The sequence below is a fragment of the Schistocerca gregaria genome, chromosome 6, assembly GCF_023897955.1.
Source record: "Schistocerca gregaria isolate iqSchGreg1 chromosome 6, iqSchGreg1.2, whole genome shotgun sequence".
In the NCBI taxonomy this organism is placed as follows: Eukaryota; Metazoa; Arthropoda; class Insecta; order Orthoptera; family Acrididae; genus Schistocerca; species Schistocerca gregaria.
Genome location: NC_064925.1, coordinates 329359228 through 329378620, shown reverse-complemented (window position 1 = coordinate 329378620; position 19393 = coordinate 329359228). Strand labels below are relative to the sequence as shown.

At 41.7% G+C, this 19393-nt stretch overlaps 1 protein-coding gene across 1 annotated transcript in view; it reads left to right on the top strand.

The window, feature by feature from the left end:
• The window catches only part of LOC126278955 (uncharacterized), a 189258-nt gene extending 174901 nt beyond the window's left edge, over positions 1 to 14357 (top strand). The window contains exons 7-8 of the mRNA XM_049979235.1: positions 3390 to 3512; positions 11674 to 14357. Coding sequence (XP_049835192.1) covers positions 3390 to 3512; positions 11674 to 12764 — 1214 coding nt within the window. The 3' untranslated portion in view covers positions 12765 to 14357. The remainder of the gene's footprint in view (positions 1 to 3389; positions 3513 to 11673) is intronic.
• The last annotated feature ends 5036 nt before the right edge of the window (positions 14358 to 19393 follow it).

Sequence of the window (19393 nt, the reverse complement as noted above, 5' to 3'; positions counted from 1 at the left end):
CAGCAAGTTTGCCGTGGCATACGGAGCTCCATCGCAGTCTTTAACACTGGTAGCATGCCGCGACAGCATGGACGTGAACCGTATGTGCAGTTGACGGACTTTGAGCGGGGGCGTATAGTGGGCATGCGGGAGGCCGGGTGGACGTACCGCCGAATTGCTCAACACGTGGGGCGTGAGGTCTCCACAGTACATCGATGTTGTCGCCAGTGGTCGGCGGAAGGTGCACGTGCCCGTCGACCTGGGACCGGACCGCAGCGACGCATGGATGCACGCCAAGACCGTAGGATCCTACGCAGTGCCGTAGAGGACCGCACCGCCACTTCCCAGCAAATTAGGGACACTGGGGTATCGGCGAGGACCATTCGCAACCGTCTCCATGAAGCTGGGCTACGGTCCCGCACACCGTTAGGCCGTCTTCCGCTCACGCCCCAACATCGTGCAGCCCGCCTCCAGTGGTGTTGCGACAGGCGTGAATGGAGGGACGAATGGAGACGTGTCGTCTTCAGCGATGAGAGTCGCTTCTGCCTTGGTGCCAATGATGGTCGTATGCGTGTTTGGCGCCGTGCAGGTTAGCGCCACAATCAGGACTGCATACGACCGAGGCACACAGGGCCATCACCCGGCATCATGGTGTGGGGAGCGATCTCCTACACTGGCCGTACACCTCTGGTGATCATCGAGGGGACACTGAATAGTGCACGGTACATCCAAACCGTCATCGAACCCATCGTTCTACCATTCCTAGACTGGCAAGGGAACTTGCTGTTCCAACAGGACAATGCACGTCCGCATGTATCCCATGCCACCCAACGTGCTCTAGAAGGTGTAAGTCAACTACCCTGGCCAGCAAGATCTCCGGATCTGTCCCCCATTGAGCATGTTTGGGACTGGATGAAGCGTCATCTCACGCGGTCTGCGCGTCCAGCACGAACGCTGGTCCAACTGAGGCGCCAGGAGGAAATGGCATAGCAAGCCGTTCCACAGGACTACATCCAGCATCTCTACGATTGTCTCCGTGGGAGAATAGCAGCCTGCATTGCTGCGAAAGGTGGATATACACTGTACTAGTGCCGACATTGTGCATGCTCTGTTGCCTGTGTCTATGTGCCTGTGGTTCTGTCAGTGTGATCATGTGATGTATCTGACCCCAGGAATGTGTCAATAAAGTTTCCCCTTCCTGGGACAATGAATTCACGGTGTTCTTATTTCAATTTCCAGGAGTGTATAATGGGATGTTTATTCCTAGAGTTGTGGCAGCAATTGACATAACATGTGCTCTCTGACAACCGAGCGCGGACTCCTGAGATAGAACCACTAAAATTAGCAGCTTCATCGAAAGAACAAGATAATAATCTGTCGTAAGAAAGTTTTCTTTTTTTAGTTCAGTATTAATTGCTGTAAATATGGATTCAGCTGAAGTGCTTTTCAACTCAACGAGACATAAAAACCTTTCCTTCACTTCAAACGATGGAGACTGTGCAACATATCGAACTACTAAAGACAGTTCACTTTGGTTGGAAACATTTCTAGATTTGTCTGCCATTAATGAAAAATATTTGTCATGGAGAAGTGTTTGAAAGTCTAAAAACTCTCCTAAACAAGTCAACAATTCTGATGCAGTATACTTGCAAAGATATGTGGACCTTTCACTCTGAAATTTTAACCACTTTTCAAGATTAATGTCGCTTTTCAGAACTAACTTACGAATTAGAGTTTCATATTTTGTTGTGTGGGGTATTTCTTCCTTACTAAGGAAATACAGATTTCGAATTAACGATGACAATGCTTGGCGGTTTAAAGCTTTTTCATTTTCATTTTGTTTAAATATCTGTGTATGAATTGGAGCGTTTAATCCCTGTAATCTACAATTTGCAATTGCAATGGCTCTCGCATGTTTTTCTGAGTTGCCATGCCTTTCTAGTTTTCCCGTGCTTCCGGTAGCTTTTCTAAATTTAGTGAAAGGTACAGAAATGAACACTCCTCCTGTTTTCTGTAGAGCTTCGATATCATTTTTTAAATGCATTTCACACAATTTGCAGAAAGCCCCACCCAGCTTATGATCAAAGTACAACCAATTGTACTGACACTCTCATTTTTGCTGATACTTAATCTCGCATTCAATACTTTGTTTAGAATTGCAATTTATAGATGGGCCAGAAATAGCACATTTATTGTTTGAAAACTGTGGAAGGGAAACTGAAGACTTGGTAGACCTATACAATTCATCACCACAATCACTAGCACTTCTTTCAGTAGACTCACACTCGCCTTTGTCTTTTGCAATACACTGTCTTTTATTAGAAAAGAAAGAAATTGAAGTATGTTGTTTCGACGTTGTATTTCGGCACTAACACTTCTTTTTATGTTATAAACTGACGAAGACTGCACGTAGTACACTACATAATCACATCACACTTCCATAGTAACCTGTCGACTGACTGTTACAACCTTACAACAGTTTCAACAATGCAGTGAGTTTTTATACAACAATGAAAGCTTAGATTATACTCGTAGAGCAGCATTGCCAAACATCTCACTCATGGTGCATTGCCAAACGTCCCACTCTTGGTGGAATGTCTCGCTTCTTTAGGCAAAAATTGTGTATCCCCATTGACATTGCAAAAATCATTGTCAAGTGTACACAAATATTTGGTTTGAGCTTTGGACTCATTGATTAGGAAAAATCTATATTGCTATTAAATCTTGGAAATATTCCCAGTAATGCAATAAAAAAATTTAAAAAATCTTTTATAATGTCAGATGCTACATCCAATTCCGTAACAATACCCGGGGACGTGTTTTGCGTCATCAGGTTCATTATAAGGGCAAATGAAGTACAGATATGAGTAGCGGATAAGAATAAAGTTCGCAGTGAGGGTGGGCTGCGTAGCTAAGGGATTAGCTTACACATTAGGCCGATTGGAGGTACGGTGAGGGAAGACATGAGAGAGGAAAGGCTGACTTATTCCACAATCGGCGTTGCCAACACACCTTGCAATGCTTAACTTTACCGCACACTTATTATACAGCAACTGCTAATTTGTTGGTGTTGGCAATAATAATAATAATAAAAACAGAACAATCAACGCTAAGTGTTCCAAACTGAACCGATAAGTAACGAAACCAAACTATAGGGACCCAGCTGCTACCTATTGTGTTATACATTCATTTTAGATATGAATTTCTCGGGGAGGGGGGGGGGGGGAGAGGGGTAATTTCCAATTTCCAAAGGGGGGGGGGGCTCTCCCCCCCTCCCCCCAAATTCATCACTGGATATGAGTTCGTAGAAGTAGCGATACATATACGGATACATGTTACATTCTTGTCATGCCTCTCTTAATAATTGTTATAATGACTGCATTATATACCTCTTAATATTGTCTTTCTAGATAAAAGGCTTGCACCTAAAAGCCCGAAACCAGAAAGAAGGATTGTGAAGGATTTGGGAATATCACTGCAAGTTTCTGTGAAGAATGATCATGCTGCTGCACCTCCAGTTCAGAGAGTGAAAGGTAACTAATAGAAATTCTATACTGGAAATAAATATTATTTACAGCTAGGATGACACCAACACATGAGGACACACCAGCAGTTGAAGTATAACAACACATTTTTAATTCAACTTGAACTCTTGAACTGTCAGTTAGAAAGATGTGTGCTTGGAGAACAAATCATTAACAAACTTGATCAATTTAAAAGAAAGTTATCAGAATGCAAGCTCCTGGGAGAAGTGTAGATGAGGAAGGGACATGAAGGAAGAAAGAAAAAACACAGAGCATCCTCCTACAAGCCAACAACAAATTAGAACAGCATGCCACCCTCCACCTCAAAAAACTATCCAATCTCCTGGTTTCCCACCTCCAGAAAGGTAACTCACTCCCCCTTCACAACCTTTCCAGCAAACCTCAACCTCCTCTCATTGCACACAAACCCAGTCTCTCCCATCTACTCAATCTCCCACTTCCAGCTCCACTCCCTCCAAACCTCAAAATTCCAATCAACACAATCTGGAACCACAAAACCCTAATTCAGTAGTTAACCTTTCCTCCAAACCTCTCTCCCAATCCAAAACCTCTCTCGTATACAAAGGCCTCACCTTCAGCCCCACTCCCAGATTCAATCAAACAGCCCTCGTCAAAGATTTACTGTCCTACACTCATACTCTCTGCTGGAAATATCACTTTGCCACGAAGAGAAATGATCCTAATCCTACTCCTAATGATCCAACTCCCCAAGACACTATCCAAATTGAACCCTGCCTGGAACAGTTCCGTCCTCCGTCACAGCGGGACCCACCTCCTCCTCCTCAAAATTACCCTCTCCAAACCTTCCAGGAATTTCTGACTTCCAGCCTTGCCCTCTCAATCCTTCTTAATAAATCTTAATCCTACTCCCAACATCACCACTGCTGAAGCCCAGCTATTCGTGATCTGAAGGCTGACCAATCCATCGTCATTCTTCCGGCGGACAAGGGTCCCACGACCGTGGTGCTTGATCGTCGGGAGTATGTGGCTGAGGGACTGCGTCAGCTTTCAGACAACACCACATACAAAGTTTGCCAAGGTAATCCCATTCCTGATGTCCCGGCGGAGTTTCAAGGAATCCTCAGAACCTTAGGCCCCCTACAAAACCTTTCACCTGACTCCATCAACTTCCTGACCCCACCGACACCCAGTACCCCTACCTTCTACCTACTTCCTAAAATTCACAAACCCAATCATCCCGGCCGCCCCATTGTAGCCAGTTACCAAGCCCCCACAGAATGTATCTCTGCCTATGTAGATCAACACCTTCAACCCATTACATGCAGTCTCCCATCCTTCATCGAGGACACCAACCACTTTCTCAAATGCCTGGAATCCTTACCCAATCTGTTACCCCTGGAAACCATCCTTATTACCATTGATGCCACTTCCTTATACACAAATATTCCGCACGTCCAGGGCCTCGCTGCGATGCAGCACTTCCTTTGACGCCAATCACCTGCCACCCTACCTACAACCTCTTTCCTCATTACCTTAGCCAGCTTCATCCTGACCCACAACTTCTTCACTTTTGAAGGCCAGACATACCAAGAATTAAAGGGAACAGCCATGGGTACCAGGATGGCCCCCTCGTATGCCAACCTATTCATGGGTCGCTTAGAGGAAGCCTTCTTGGTTACCCAGGCCTGCCAACCCAAAGTTTGGTAAAGATTTATTGATGACATCTTCATGATCTGGACTCACAGTGAAGAAGAACTCCAGAATTTCCTCTCCAACCTCAACTCCTTTGGTTCCATCAGATTCACCTGGTCATACTCCAAAACCCATGCCACTTTCCTTGACGTTGACCTCCATCTGTCCAATGACCAGCTTCACACGTCCGTCCCCATCAAACCCACCAACAAGCAACAGTACCTCCATTATGACAGCTGCCACCCATTCCACATCAAACGGTCCCTTCCCTACAGCCTAGGTTTCCGTGGCAAATGACTCTGCTCCAGTCCGGAATCCTTGAACCATTACACCAACAACCTGTAAACAGCTTTCGCATCCCACAACTACCCTCCCGACCTGGTACAGAAGCAAATAGCCAGAGCCACTTCCTCATCCCCTCAAACCAAGAACCTCCCACAGAAGAACCACAAAAGTGCCCCACTTGTGACAGGATACTTCCCAGGACTGGATCAGACTCTGAATGTGGCTCTCCAGCAGGGATACGACTTCCTAAAATCGTGCCCTGAAATGAGATCCATCCTTCATGAAATCCTCCCCACTCCACCAAGAGTGTCTTTCCGCCATCCACCTAACCTTCGTAACCTCATAGTTCATCCGTATGAAATCCCCAAAGCACCTGGTTCCTACCCTTGTAACCGCCCCCGGTGTAAAACCTGTCCCATGTACCCGCCCACCACCACCTACTCCAGTCCTGTAACCCGGAAGGTGTACACGATCAAAGGCAGAGCCACGTGTGAAAGCACCCACGTGATTTACCAACTGACTGACCTGCCTACACTGTGAAGCTTTCTATGTGGGAATGACCAGCAACAAACTGTCCATTTGCATGAATGGACACAGGCAGACAGTGTTTGCTGGTAATGAGGATCACCCTGTGGCTAAACATGCCTTGGTGCACGGCCAGCACATCTTGGCACAGTGTTACACTGTCTGAGTTATCTGGATTCTTCCCACTAACACCAATCTGTCAGAACTCCGGAGATGGGAACTTGCCCTTCAGTATATCCTCTCTTCTCGATATCCGCCAGGCCTCAACCTCCGCTAATTTCAAGTTGACGCCGCTCATATCTCACTTGTCTTTCAACAACTTCTTTGCCTTTACAAGTGTCTGCTTGTGTCTGTGTATGTGCGGATGGATATGTGTGTGTGTGTGTGTGTGTGTGTGTGTGTGTGTGTGTGCGCGCGCGCGCGCGCGCCCGCGCACGCAAGTGTACACCTGTCCTTTTTTCCCTCTAAGGTGTCTTTCTGCTCCCGGGATTGAAATGACTCTTACCCTCTCCCTTAAAACCCACATCCTTTCGTCTTTCCGTCTCCTTCCCTCTTTCCCGAAGAAGCAACCGTTGGTTGCGAAAGCTAGAATGTTGTGTGTATGTGTTTGTTTGTGTGTCTATCGACCTGCCAGCGCTTTTGTTTGGTAAGTCACATCATCTATATACTTCCACATGGGAACAATATATTAAAAACAAAGATTCCAAGACTTACCAAGCAGGAAAGCGCTGGTAGACAGGCACAATAAAATAACCCACAAACACACACACAGAATTTCTAGCTTTCACAACAACGGTTGCTTCTTCAGGAAAGAGGGAAGGAGAGGGAAAGACGAAAGGATGTGGGTTTTAAGGGAGAGGGTAAGGAGTCATTCCAATCCCGGGAGCAGAAAGACTTGCCGTAGAGGGAAAAAGGACAGGTGTACACTCGCGCACACACACACATATCCATCCGCACGAAAGAAACTTCCACATGGGAAAAATGGATGTGGGAATGTTTTGATGCTGTTGAATGGGCTGCAGTGGATTCTGCACAAAGGAAGGTGACCAGATATCAAACATCAAAATTCAAGTACATATGAGTGAGACAATCTTCTGAAACTTCCTGTCAGGCTATCATCAATCTCAGATCCAAATAATTGGATGAGGCTATGCTTTCATTTCTTAATAACTTGAGGCTGAAGAAACTGAAGAGCATCATGAAACCTTTCCTGCTCTCATGTGCACAAGACCTATTAAACCAAACATGTCTGACAGCAGAGGGCAGCCATATGGAAACTAAGAGAAGATCCAAATACTGTGGTCTTAACAGCTAACAAAGGCAATGCAGGTGTTGCCCTGTCTCACCAGAATTACGTGAAGAAATTTTGTGCCTGCTTAAGGTAATGCCTACCAAAAGATCAACACTAGCCCTACAAAGAGGGTGAGAGAAAGATGTTTCTCAAATGAGGTTGTTAAGAAGTTATGACAGTGACCATTCATTCCTCCTAAACTTTATGGACTGCTGGAAGTTCACTTTTATGCCCCGTTACTAGCAACATTTGTGCTTCAACATAGTCATGTGCTAAGTTTTGTTTATTCCTTATGTTGGGAAACATTCACACCACATTTGTAACTCATGGATTTTGTGCGAAGCTTCAATGTTGTTGCCCCCCCCCCCCCCCCCCTCTCTCTCTCTCTCTCTCTCTCTCTCTCTCTCTCTCTCTCTCTCTCTCTCTCTCTCTCTCACACACACACACACACACACACACACACACACACACACACACACACATACATTCACTCTCACTCACACTCATACGCACACTGATTGCCTTTACAAGACCCTCCATGAGAATGAAAGTCTCATCCAAGAGCTTGAACATCTGAGGATGGTATTCCAGAAGAATGGCTACAAGGAGTGGCAAATTCAGAGAGCCCACTGTACAACTGGCAGAAACAGAAGAGGAACCTCAGGAGGAAGTAGCCACTGCATTTATTCCCTTTTTATGGTGCTCTTTCTGAAAACATATGATGAATTTGAAACACCAAGTGATGAGGGCTGTTTTGCCTACTGCCTAAACTTGGACAGTGCTGGATACAGAATTACATGGGATGGATTATGACCATACTGTGGTTCTGCCTAGACTTGGACAGTGCTGGATACAGGATTACATGGAATGGATTATGACCATACTGTGGTTTTGACACCTGCATTTAACTTCTGGAACTGCTTCATTGAATTTATTGATATCCTAGTAAGAGAACCACTGATCAGTCATGATAATGTGATTCTTGAGTTTCTCACGGTGTATTTGATAGTCAAAATATCCACGGGTGTACTGCCGGTCTACAGCGTTCAACAGGCACAATATTTTGGCAATCATACATGTCACCATCATCAGGTGAACTGACGGACTGAGCTCTTGTGAACATGCCGGCACGGAGATCCGTACACTATGGCTGCTCAAGGGGAACTGGGTTCGGTCGCGGCGGCGGCCGATTTAAATACTCTCCGCCCGCGGCGCGCTCACTCCGTCATCCGCGCCCCATGCCACAGTCGTGCGGTGGAACAGATTGCGAAGGCGTCTGAGAAGCAACCTCGTCTTGTTCTCCACCTTCTTGGTGGGGTCAATGCTGATCTTCTGGTAGGAATTGTCATTTAGCAGGCTCTGCATCTTATCAGTGTAGTCCTTATGGGAGACAACAACTGTAGCATTGCCTTTGTTATCCGGTAAATTACCTTTCCTTGACGTCTTGGTCAAGAGAAGGGCTGACGGCACCCTAGGCCATGGGGTGTATTGGAAGACAACACACTCTGATCTGTATTTGCACGCAGACAGTTGCCACCACCCTTTACAGAGGAATGGGGTACTTAAAACTCTAGTACACAGGGCGTGCACTATCTCTGATGCAGAGAGTCTACCCCAGGAATTGGAACATCTGAGAGGTGTATTTCGAAAAAATGGGTACTCAGAGTGGCAGATTCAATGTGCTCTCTGCCCAACCACTACAGCACAACCTGTGGAGATGGATGAAATCACGAGGGAGGAGGTAGGCACTGCGCTTATTCCATTTACAGGTGCATTCTCAGGGAAAATCGCCCGCATTTTGAAGAAACACCGGGTCGGAACTGTGTTTTGTCCTCTGAATAAAACTCGTGCACTGAGTGTCAAAGATGACCTCGGTTTGAGGAAGGCCGGCGTGTACCAGATTCTTTGTCAATGTGGCAAGTTGTGTATTGGTCAGACGATGCGTACCGTTGAGGATCGATGCCGTGAACACCAGAGGCACACTCGACTGAGGTATCCGAGCAAGTTGGCGGTCGCTGAACATTGTTTGTTGTAAAATCATGCTATGGAGTATGAACGCACGAGGATTCTGGTACAGACGTCAAGATACTGGGACAGCGTTGTTAGAGAGGCCATCGAAATTCGCACCAATGATGACCTCATAAACCGTGACTGTGGCTATAATGTTAGCAAGGCTTGGGAACCAGCGATTGGGTTAATCAAGAGCAAATCAAGCAAACGTATAGTAGTGACAACCACGGCGGACAGAACCATCACACTGACGTCATCTCAGATGCCTTAGCAATCTGAGCCATCACGCGGCCGTGGCCCGGGGTGCGGACGGCAGAGTGAGCGTGCCGTGGGCGGAAGGTATTTAAATCGGCTGCCGCCGTGACCGAATCCAGTTCCCCCTGAGCAGCCATAGCGTATGGATCTCCGTGCCGGGATGTTCACAGGACCTCAGTCCGTCAGTTCACCTGATGATGGCGACATGTATGATTGCCGAAATATTGTGCCCGTTGGACACTGTAGACCGGCAGTACACCTGTGGATATTTTGATTAGTCATGATTATGACTACATGCTTAGTAAGTCCTGTGAACCCACAATTAATCTGATTAAGAAGAGGAAGGAGATACCTGTAATGAACTGACTTCAGGGGCAGGTAGAGGAACAGCAGAGGTGCTGCCAGCATGTGTTCCAGGGCACAAGCCTAGGACAGAGCTATTTGTTGAACTCAGGAGTAGGGGAGGAGGAGCAGATAGCAGATATAATGGCAGATTGGAGGGTGGAGGGGAAGAGAGAAAAGTGCTGTGCCATCCCTCAAGTGGTCAGTTTACCAGTGTACCTGATTATGGCAATGTGGATACTTGAAAAATCACAGTCAGACAGTTATAGCAATTTTGTGCAGTGTACCTTGAATAAGATATAACATTGAATGTAATGCATTGTAGTTAAACACTTTTTATACCATCTCACCTGAAAAATTCATATCCATCTGTACCATTATGTACACCTGACAGCACAAAAAATGGCCAAGGCTGAAGATTGAATTACCAGCCATGTTACACAGGAATCTATCTTACTATGGGGTGTTGAAATGTAATGAACAGTGTAATAGAAGGATTAACACCTTCTTAACATTTAGCATGTAGATACATCCTCTAAAAATTTGATAGAAAACTGTGCTGCATCATTTGTAGCATTACAGACGTAGTAAAGGCACTTTATTTTGTGATGTGAAGTCAGGAACAGTAAGAAGTATCTAAATGTCAAAAGCTGTAGCATTCATAGCTGTGACATAGTTGACAGTCTACCAAACTACTCCATTTGCCACTGAGGAGAATGTTACTGCACTGTGAAAGGTAGTGGACAATGACTACTTTTGCACACACCACATATAAGCACTGCTGGATCATTCTGAAAGGTCACATCAAAGGAAAAAATCATTGTTCTTTGCAAGTACTGAACTCATTGAGAGTGGAGTAGATGACACATTGTATCTAAGAGTGCAGAAAAAAAAAAGCATTTGACAAATTTTAGTCCGATGTAGCTTTCAATGCCAATACCACTATTACAGCCAGTAAAAATGTGGCTGTATTACTGTAATGTTCCAATTGATTGACAGAAGTGGCTCTTTAAACACAAAGATAAATCCATCGCACTCCAAAAATCTCATTCTGTCAAAACAAGAGTAATTGCAGTTCCTTTTACTTTATGAACAATTCTTCACAACATTCAAGAAACAATTTCTGAATGTGTTACGTGGAGCAATCCCTGCTACAAAGGTGTGAAAGCCATTGCGAAAAGCAAGACCTGGCAGTTGAATCTGTCAAACTTCCTGACATGGCTAAATATGTGCTAGTTGATCTGGGACTCTAAACCAGATCCCCATTTTCTTGAGCTATCAAATTCGTGTTTTCTTCCCTGTACTTCCCCAAGGGGCAATTCATTGTTTCCAAATGTTTCAATTGTTTCTAAAATGTTTGAGTGAAGTGCCTTTTATTTCTGTCTTGTTTCACAAAAGAGTTTGTTTCTTTGTACTATTGTTTTATTTCTTATTTTGTTTTTATGTTGTAGGGGTATATTTGATAATTTGTCATTTTGCAAATGCACAGACATGTACTTCATCTCATTTTTATGTAATTGACTATGATTGCATGCAACTGCCCCATTTCTTGTAAAATTGTACCTTGAAAATAAATTCATGGGAAAGTTTGCAGTGACACAACATGTACATCTGAGGCAGATAATTAATCATATTTCATTTGTAATAATTACAAATCTGGTAGTGATTGCATGAAAATACAAAACTTGATGTTGGAAGTAGTTTGTAGAATTACTCAGAAAGTGTAGATAGTTACCTTGTGATATAAGTATTAGAAAACCTTACTAATGTTTGTTGTTTTGTCTCCAGTATCACCAAAGAACATAGCAGGAACAGGCAGAGTAGGACCACGTCAACAAGCAAGAATGAGCTACAGCAGTCAGTCAGAAGATGAAACAGTCCGTGTTAATACTGAAAGGAAGGTTCCCAGCAAACGGCAGAACAAGAAATATGAGCAATCTCCAGAAACTAAATCTCTTTCTGGGGCTAGTACACCATCATCAAAGGAGAAAGACGTGGCTCATGGTGCTTCTGAAGCTAATGTGACTGGTGCTTCAAAGCCACCATTACCCCCTGTTTGTGACTCAAGGACAGGAAATGAAATGCCAAAACCAAAGCGACCGATACTAAAAGCAGTACGACAGAGAGGACAGAGAAATTCTACAAATAAAAGTTATGGAACAAAGTCAAGTGACTCAGATAAAAAGGAAAGTAGTGATGATGCGAAGGAAAGGAGTGAATCGGGAGATGATGGGTGGGAAGATGTCACTACTACAAGTGGAACTGAGAGTATGTCTGAAGATGCTGTGCCTTCTCAAATGGAAAATAGTCCATGTTTAGTTGCTATGAATGATTTGAGTTTGAGTGAAACAAAGGAAGTTTCTGAAGCTAATTATGTGAGCAAAACCCAAAATAATTCTGAAGAAGCTGTTATGCCATCAGAAGGAACAGACCACACAGAAAGGAAAATGTCTGATATTGACAACGTATGTTCTAGTACTACTGATCAGTCAACTGGTGAAAATCATGGAAAAACTGCATGTGATTCTAATCATTCTGCTGTGGATACTGAAACACTGTCTGATATTAACAACCTGTGTTCTAGTTCTACTGGCCAGTCAACTGCAGAGAGCTGTGGAAATGCTTCACATGATTCTACTGGTATTTCTGCTGTGGATACTGAAACAGTGCACACAAGTGACACTGGTCTTTCACCTGGAGATACTAAGCAAGAAGAGCTGTTGAATTCTGCAGCTGTTCAAATTCAGCAAAATGAAACAGGAAATCCAAACTGTTGTAGCACTGATGCTGTAACAATAGCTGTGGAAAGCAAAGAAACAGATTTAGCAACACCTGAGCAGAGCAGCAAAGGAAGTGAGGGAAAAATGGATGAAAAATAATTTGTTGCAGTTTATTGCCATGTAATTACTAATGTGCTCAAAATTCTGTTTCAATTACATTCTCCATTAAACTTTGCAAAAGCTTTGCATATTTGTGTTGAAGGGAATATTTGTATTTTTTGTTGGTTATATTTTGTTTAGTCTGTGCTATTTTGTAGGAATTAATAGCCTCCTTGCCTGGTCCTTATTGTATGGTTCTAAATGTTGCTATGCTAATTGTGTTAAAGATAATTCAGACCTCTATTTCCTACCCATACATTAATGCAAAAATGTTTTTTGTACATTAGTATTTATAATGAACACTTTTTATAATCTAATAATTTATTGTTATTTATGCTTTTTCCTGTTGAAAATCCTCTGGAAGTTCTCATATTTATTTTCATGAAATTATGTAACAGTTAATAAAACAATTTATGATTTCATATCAAGTTGTGATGAAACTAAGGGATGCTTTAACTTTTTGTAGTGTATTAATCAGATCTTATGTAATACTTCAAACACGAGAAAGTGCATGTCAGGCTTACACTGGAATGTTATAGTTTTCAATTACAATTTTGAATTCCATACATTATTAAACATGCTGAAAGAAATAGCTTTATTTAATTAAATTCTTCTGGCAGTCTATACACTTACACGTATTCTACAGTTCCTTTGTGGTGGTGTTTATACGTAGTACTGGATACATTGTATTCACAGAAATGGAAGGCACTGCTTCTCAAGCCAAAAATTTACATAAAAATCATCTGCTGTGAATATATTACTATATGTACAACTTACAAATACTATGTTTGGTTCTGTCAAAATTAATTTTATAAGTGTCAGTGTTGTTGTAATTTACAACTTTTTGAAAGAACATGCTGTACTGTTACCATATTTATGAATGGTATCCAGAACTGGAATAGTTTCATTTCAAATACCAGTATGGCCTCTACACTTGTATTTTTTGTGATGAAACATAAATAGTTCAGCTTGACTGTTATGTACATGCTAGCAAATGTTTAAAATTTGTCATTCAGTGTATTGACAGAAGCATGATGTGAGAATAAATTGAAGATATTTTCTGAATGTGTTAGTTTTTGAGAAGGAGAATTTTTAATGTTACTGTGGGTGTCTTGCAAATTAAAACATGTAATTACAGACCTCACATTGACTGAGCACTGTTGTATTAGAGTGCTTTGCTGATGGATATCAGGCTGTCATTCTGTACTGAATACCATTATTATTTCCAAAATTGATAAATTTAAAGCGTACAGATTCCATCATTTTGGATATTGTCTGTACTGCAAACTGTACCTACATCTGGAGATGAGTTTATAAGTCTAATATAATCTACACATATGGTTAAACCAAATTTCAGAAATAGAACAGTGGTACTTTTTGTATTTTGTGATAAATATACAAATTAAGTGAAAATTCATAATGGAAATGTTTTCATTCTTCTGAACTAATTAATTACTTTTGTGGTTTATCAAGTTTTCTGAAGTCTGTACTCATGAAAATAGTTTCATCTTTAAACCACATGATATTAAACTATAATCTGTGGATATCTTGACCTATGTGCTGCATTAAATTATCTTTCATATTTTGTGTAAATTATTTTGTCAGTTTATTTTCCATATAGTGAAATATTTGGAGATATGTTTAGTTATACATGAAAATTCATTGATACTGATAGGTATTCTGTGATTGGTTAGCAAGGAAATACCTTAGCTTGGTACATGATGTGTCCTTTCAAACATAATGAATAAATTACTGATATGTTGTAGACAGTAGTGGCCTCTTAAATACTGGTGTTTTTCTTTAAATTAGGTCATTTGCAAAAATAAAAATCCCAAAATAATTTAATTTAAACATAATTTCACTTCTAATGGGGATTCTAGAATTTTAAAATTTACTAAATTTCTCTCCATCTATTCAGTTCTTCACATTGTTGGAAGGATCAAATAATTTTATCAAGTTGATTACCAGCTCTTATATTTTGGAGAACTTTAGACATTTTTAGATCTATTTGTGCCCTTTTCTTTTATATCATCTTACTAGGTTACTTTTTTTTCAAAAATTAATGTTAATGCACTGACTATACATTAATTCACCTTGTGCACTGTTCATCCCAAAAGTCCATGACTTGTGGTCTAGTGGTTAGCATTGCTGCTTCTTGGTCATGGGGTTCAGGATGTGATTCCCAGCTAGGAAAAAGATTTTCTTCACTCAGGAATTGGGTGTTTGTGTTGCCTAATCATCTCATCTTCATCAAAGAGCAATTTGCTGAATTTGTATCACTCAGAAAGACTAGCACCAGATAGCCAAACAGTGCTAGATGGGTTACCCAGCCAATAATGCCATACAATCATTATTTTACCCCAACAGCAACAAAAACTTTAACTGCTGTTCATAATCTTCTCATAATAGAACAATCTGATTGAAGACTGTCAATCAATATTAATTTATTTTACTCTGACCAACTCAGTCTGAAATCCGTCCCTGCCTAATACTATGTTCAAATTTTCTGTGGGCATTTCATAATGTCGGGTTCATGGCACTTCCTTCTCTGGTATTAGAATTAAGTTAACATTACTACATGACTGAACACATATTTGTGCGTGTGTAGTGGATCTACATGTTATATACTAGCACTTCTCTGTTTTTACTTGTTAGTTTTCTGCTACATGAATGTTAGTGTACTTGCCTTTACAAGTAAGTCTGCTGTCCTTGCTAAAAAATTCTTGAGCTGCTTAATGTTAGTGAAAGCTTGACACAGTTACAAATACCTAACACTATCAAAATAATAATCTTCTGCCCAATGAATTGCATTTTTTTATCTTTCTAAACTGGATTTATTTTTCATTATTCCCACTCTAACAGATTTCCTTGCATCCGTTAACAGAACATAAAGCCCAATTTTTTAAATGGCCTAGATTTTGTGGTTTTTATGAGGTTCACTTTCATTTGGGATGTATTATACCATTAGTTTTCTTACTTTGACAGTGTTAAATGCACAAATTATTTGTCTTTGTTATTTCCTTTTCTTGGCTTGAAAAGCACACCCATTGTAATATCAGATGTCAGCAATTCCACTTCCATGTAGTGGAAATACTGAAACATTTTGCATTTGTAAGAGTGTAGGTGTAAAAGGGTAGTGGGGAGAGCTGGTGTGATGATGTAGAACATTATGTTTATGAAGTCTGAATCCCCCCCCCCCCCCCCCTGTTGATTAAGAGTAGGTTCAATAATATTTCGTGTTTCCAGGTTATTTCTTCAGACTGCTGCCTTCTAGGGCTAACATTACAAACCCACTTGTGTCAGAGCGACTGACATGTTCTTAAAATATAATCGGATAGATAAAAAATATTTCCACCAAGCAGCAGCAGAAGGAAACACACATAATGTTAAGGAAATGTGCAAACTTTCACAGCCAATGACTCCATCTTGTGGTAGAAGGGTTAAAGGGGAAGGAGAAAGATGAAGGGAAAAGACTGGCAAAGCTTAGAACATAGGAAGAGTTACAGAAAAGTTGCCCAGTACTCCAGGTCAAGGGAGATTTACAAGACAGGGTGAGAAGGAAAGACTGTTAATAAGCAAGAGGGATTACTGATAAAACATTGTGTAAGGGTTAATAAGAGCAGAAAGCTAAGTCTTTCCTTCTCATCTTGTCTGTAAGTCTTCCTGACCCAGGGTTTTGGGTGACTGTTCCATAACTCCCTCCTTTACCTAAAATTCAAGTGGTCCTTTTTATTAATACCTGTTCCTTCCTCTTCAACCCCTCTGCCAGAAAAAGAATCCACTGGTTCTGGAAGCTTGCAAATTCCCTAAACTTTCATGTGTGTTTTCTCCTGTCTCTGCTTGATGAGAAGATTTTTTCTGTCCAATTATATATTCAAAAACTAATTATTTTGTTAGCAGATTTTGCCTTTTGGACCTACTTTGCAGAATTGTTTAAGATTTGAATAAAATCCCTTTTTGCTCTCATCGGCTACATGCATACGTGATTTATTGCATTAACAATGTTCGGAAAGACAGTTACTACTTATTGTAAAGAAGTCACATTAAGTTGCAGACAGGCACAGTTGAGAGAGACTTACGTAACTTACATAAATCTTTTGTGCAAGCCTTCATTAGCAAAAGAGAAACACACACCATTCATACACACAAGCAAGCATATCTCATGCACACATTACTGCCAACTCCAGCATCTTGGCCAGAATGCGGTTATCACATGGGATGCAAGCAACAATCTGAAGGGGGCAGGGAAGAGGAAGGGGTAGTAGTGTACATCATCAGCTCCCCATTCTTGACTCTCACCATGTTTATTTGCTGCTCTCTGCCAACACACCCACCCACCTTTCACCACTCCTCTCCTTTTCTCCCCACTTCCCTGCCCTGCAACCTCAAAATAACCAAAAGCAATTAAACTTTAAACCCAAATAAGCAATAACCCTTATCAGACAAAAAATACATAACCAGTCAACTTCAATCGAATACTAGAAAGAATTATTGTACCAGAAATAGGGGACGCACTTGTTGGCATTCTAGCTCCTGCACGCTCCACCAGACAGTGTTAATCTCCCCCTACCCCTACATTTCTATTCCTGCCCCCTCCACATTGCTGCTTGCAACCTCATATGATGGTTACATTCTAGCCTGAGATACTGGAGTTGGGGATCATGTGTGCATGTAGTGTGCTTGCTTGTGTTCATGAAAGATGTGTGTTTTTCTTTTGCTGATGATGCTTGGGGCAAAAAGCTTTATGTAAGTGTCTTTTAACTGTGCCTGTCTGCAATGTTGTGTGTCTTATTTATGGAAAATAGCAATCTGCCTTTTCCTACATTGTTTATATTCCTACCAGGAGTTTCCATTCTTTGATGTATTAAATTATTATAGAACATTATACCCAGGGAAATTAATTGTCTTTACTACTCTCTCTCAGAGCAAATGATGGAATAAGATACATGTTAAGGAAGAAAAGATATGCCAGAATGAAAATGGGATAACATCTGCATCTGTAGCTTAGTGGTTAGTGCTTTGGACTGCCATGTGGAAAACCTGGCTTCAATTCTCAATACTGCCAGGAAATTTTCCGTGGTGGGAGGATGGGAATAGGTTACATTCAGCCTCGTGGGGCCAGTTAAGGAGCTACATGAGCAAGCGGTAGTGGCTCTGAGTCTGGGAAGCTGACAGTAACTGGGTGATCAGTGTGTTCACCCCATACCTCATCATACCACTTTCAAATGACACCATAAGACATGGGATAATGCAGAGACCAGTCAGCATTGGATATCCTGTCAGGGTCGGAATGCAGAACTGGTAACTACGATAACTGCAATGAGCAGTAGTAAGAAGGATAAGAATTACGAATAGTGCAGTCTAAATTTTATTTTTTCCAAGTTATTAATACTTGATTAATCATATTCTTAACAATCTTCTAATGGTAGAATCCTTTAAACAAACACCATACAGCATGTGTAACCCATGGCAAATTGTATACAGAGCTGTAAAAATGCAGAGTCTTATGGCAGTAACATTGAATAAAAGTTCTCGGGATTCCAACCATGTCAAGTAATTAAAATTACATGAGCTTTTGGCCAAGCAATCCTTGGCCATTGTCAAATGATAAGAGTGATAGTGGACTGCAAGTATGCCCATTACGTACACTAGCTGTTGGCTGTGATTTCACTGGTACCCGCGAGCTCACCATGTACGGGCATACGTTGACTCGGCGTTTGCTGCTCCCTCTTCAACTGTGTGATTGCTGGATCCCACTTTGTGCTGAACTGCAGGCCACTGCATCTGTTTAGGGCATTGTCGGTGATTTTTATTTCAGTGGCTTCTGTAATTACACAATCCCAGAAGCCATTTGTGTGAGCCAAGGCAGATGTTTTGTCAGATTTTATCTGGTGTCCATTTTATAAACCACACTCAACTAAAGCAGATTTTTCAGGGTAGTGTAGGTGATAAAACAGCTCATGCTCCTTCCTGCATTGCTCCACAGTGCATACTGTTTGTCTAACTTAAGACTGGCCACACGTGTAAGGTATCTTGTAGACTCCTGGTGCTCTGAGACCTGCTGCATCTTTAATTGGTCTGAGTAATTGTCAGATTTTTGTTGGAGGCCTGAAGATCGATTTGATTTTGTGTTGTTTCATTAGGCAGCTTATTTTGCCTGATACAGAACCACAGAACAGCAAGCAAGCAAGTTTTTTTTTCGTGCCCCTTTAGGTAGTCTTGTGGTGAGTCTTGCTGGAAATCAGATTATTTAGTTGATGAATATTATAGGCATTGTTCCTGAAGACCTTGCATTGAAGCCTCAACTCATGGGGCATGTTATTAGTGTCTGATATAATTCTTGCGTGATGCACCAGTATTTGTAAAACAGTGCACTTCTGTGTTCAGTGGTGATGGCTGATGTCTTGCAAGTACAGATCAGTGTGGATGGGTTTTCTATAGATGTGGTGATGAAGGCATCCACTTTGTTTGCAGCAGATGGGAACATCAAGGAATGGTAAACTGGATGTTATTGTTAATTCTGTTGAAGTGTTCCAAGAACTCGTCATGTTTCTCATGTTCATGGGGCCAAATGAAAAACGTATTATGAACGTATCAAAAAAAACAACCAGAGTTTAATGGCACCGTGT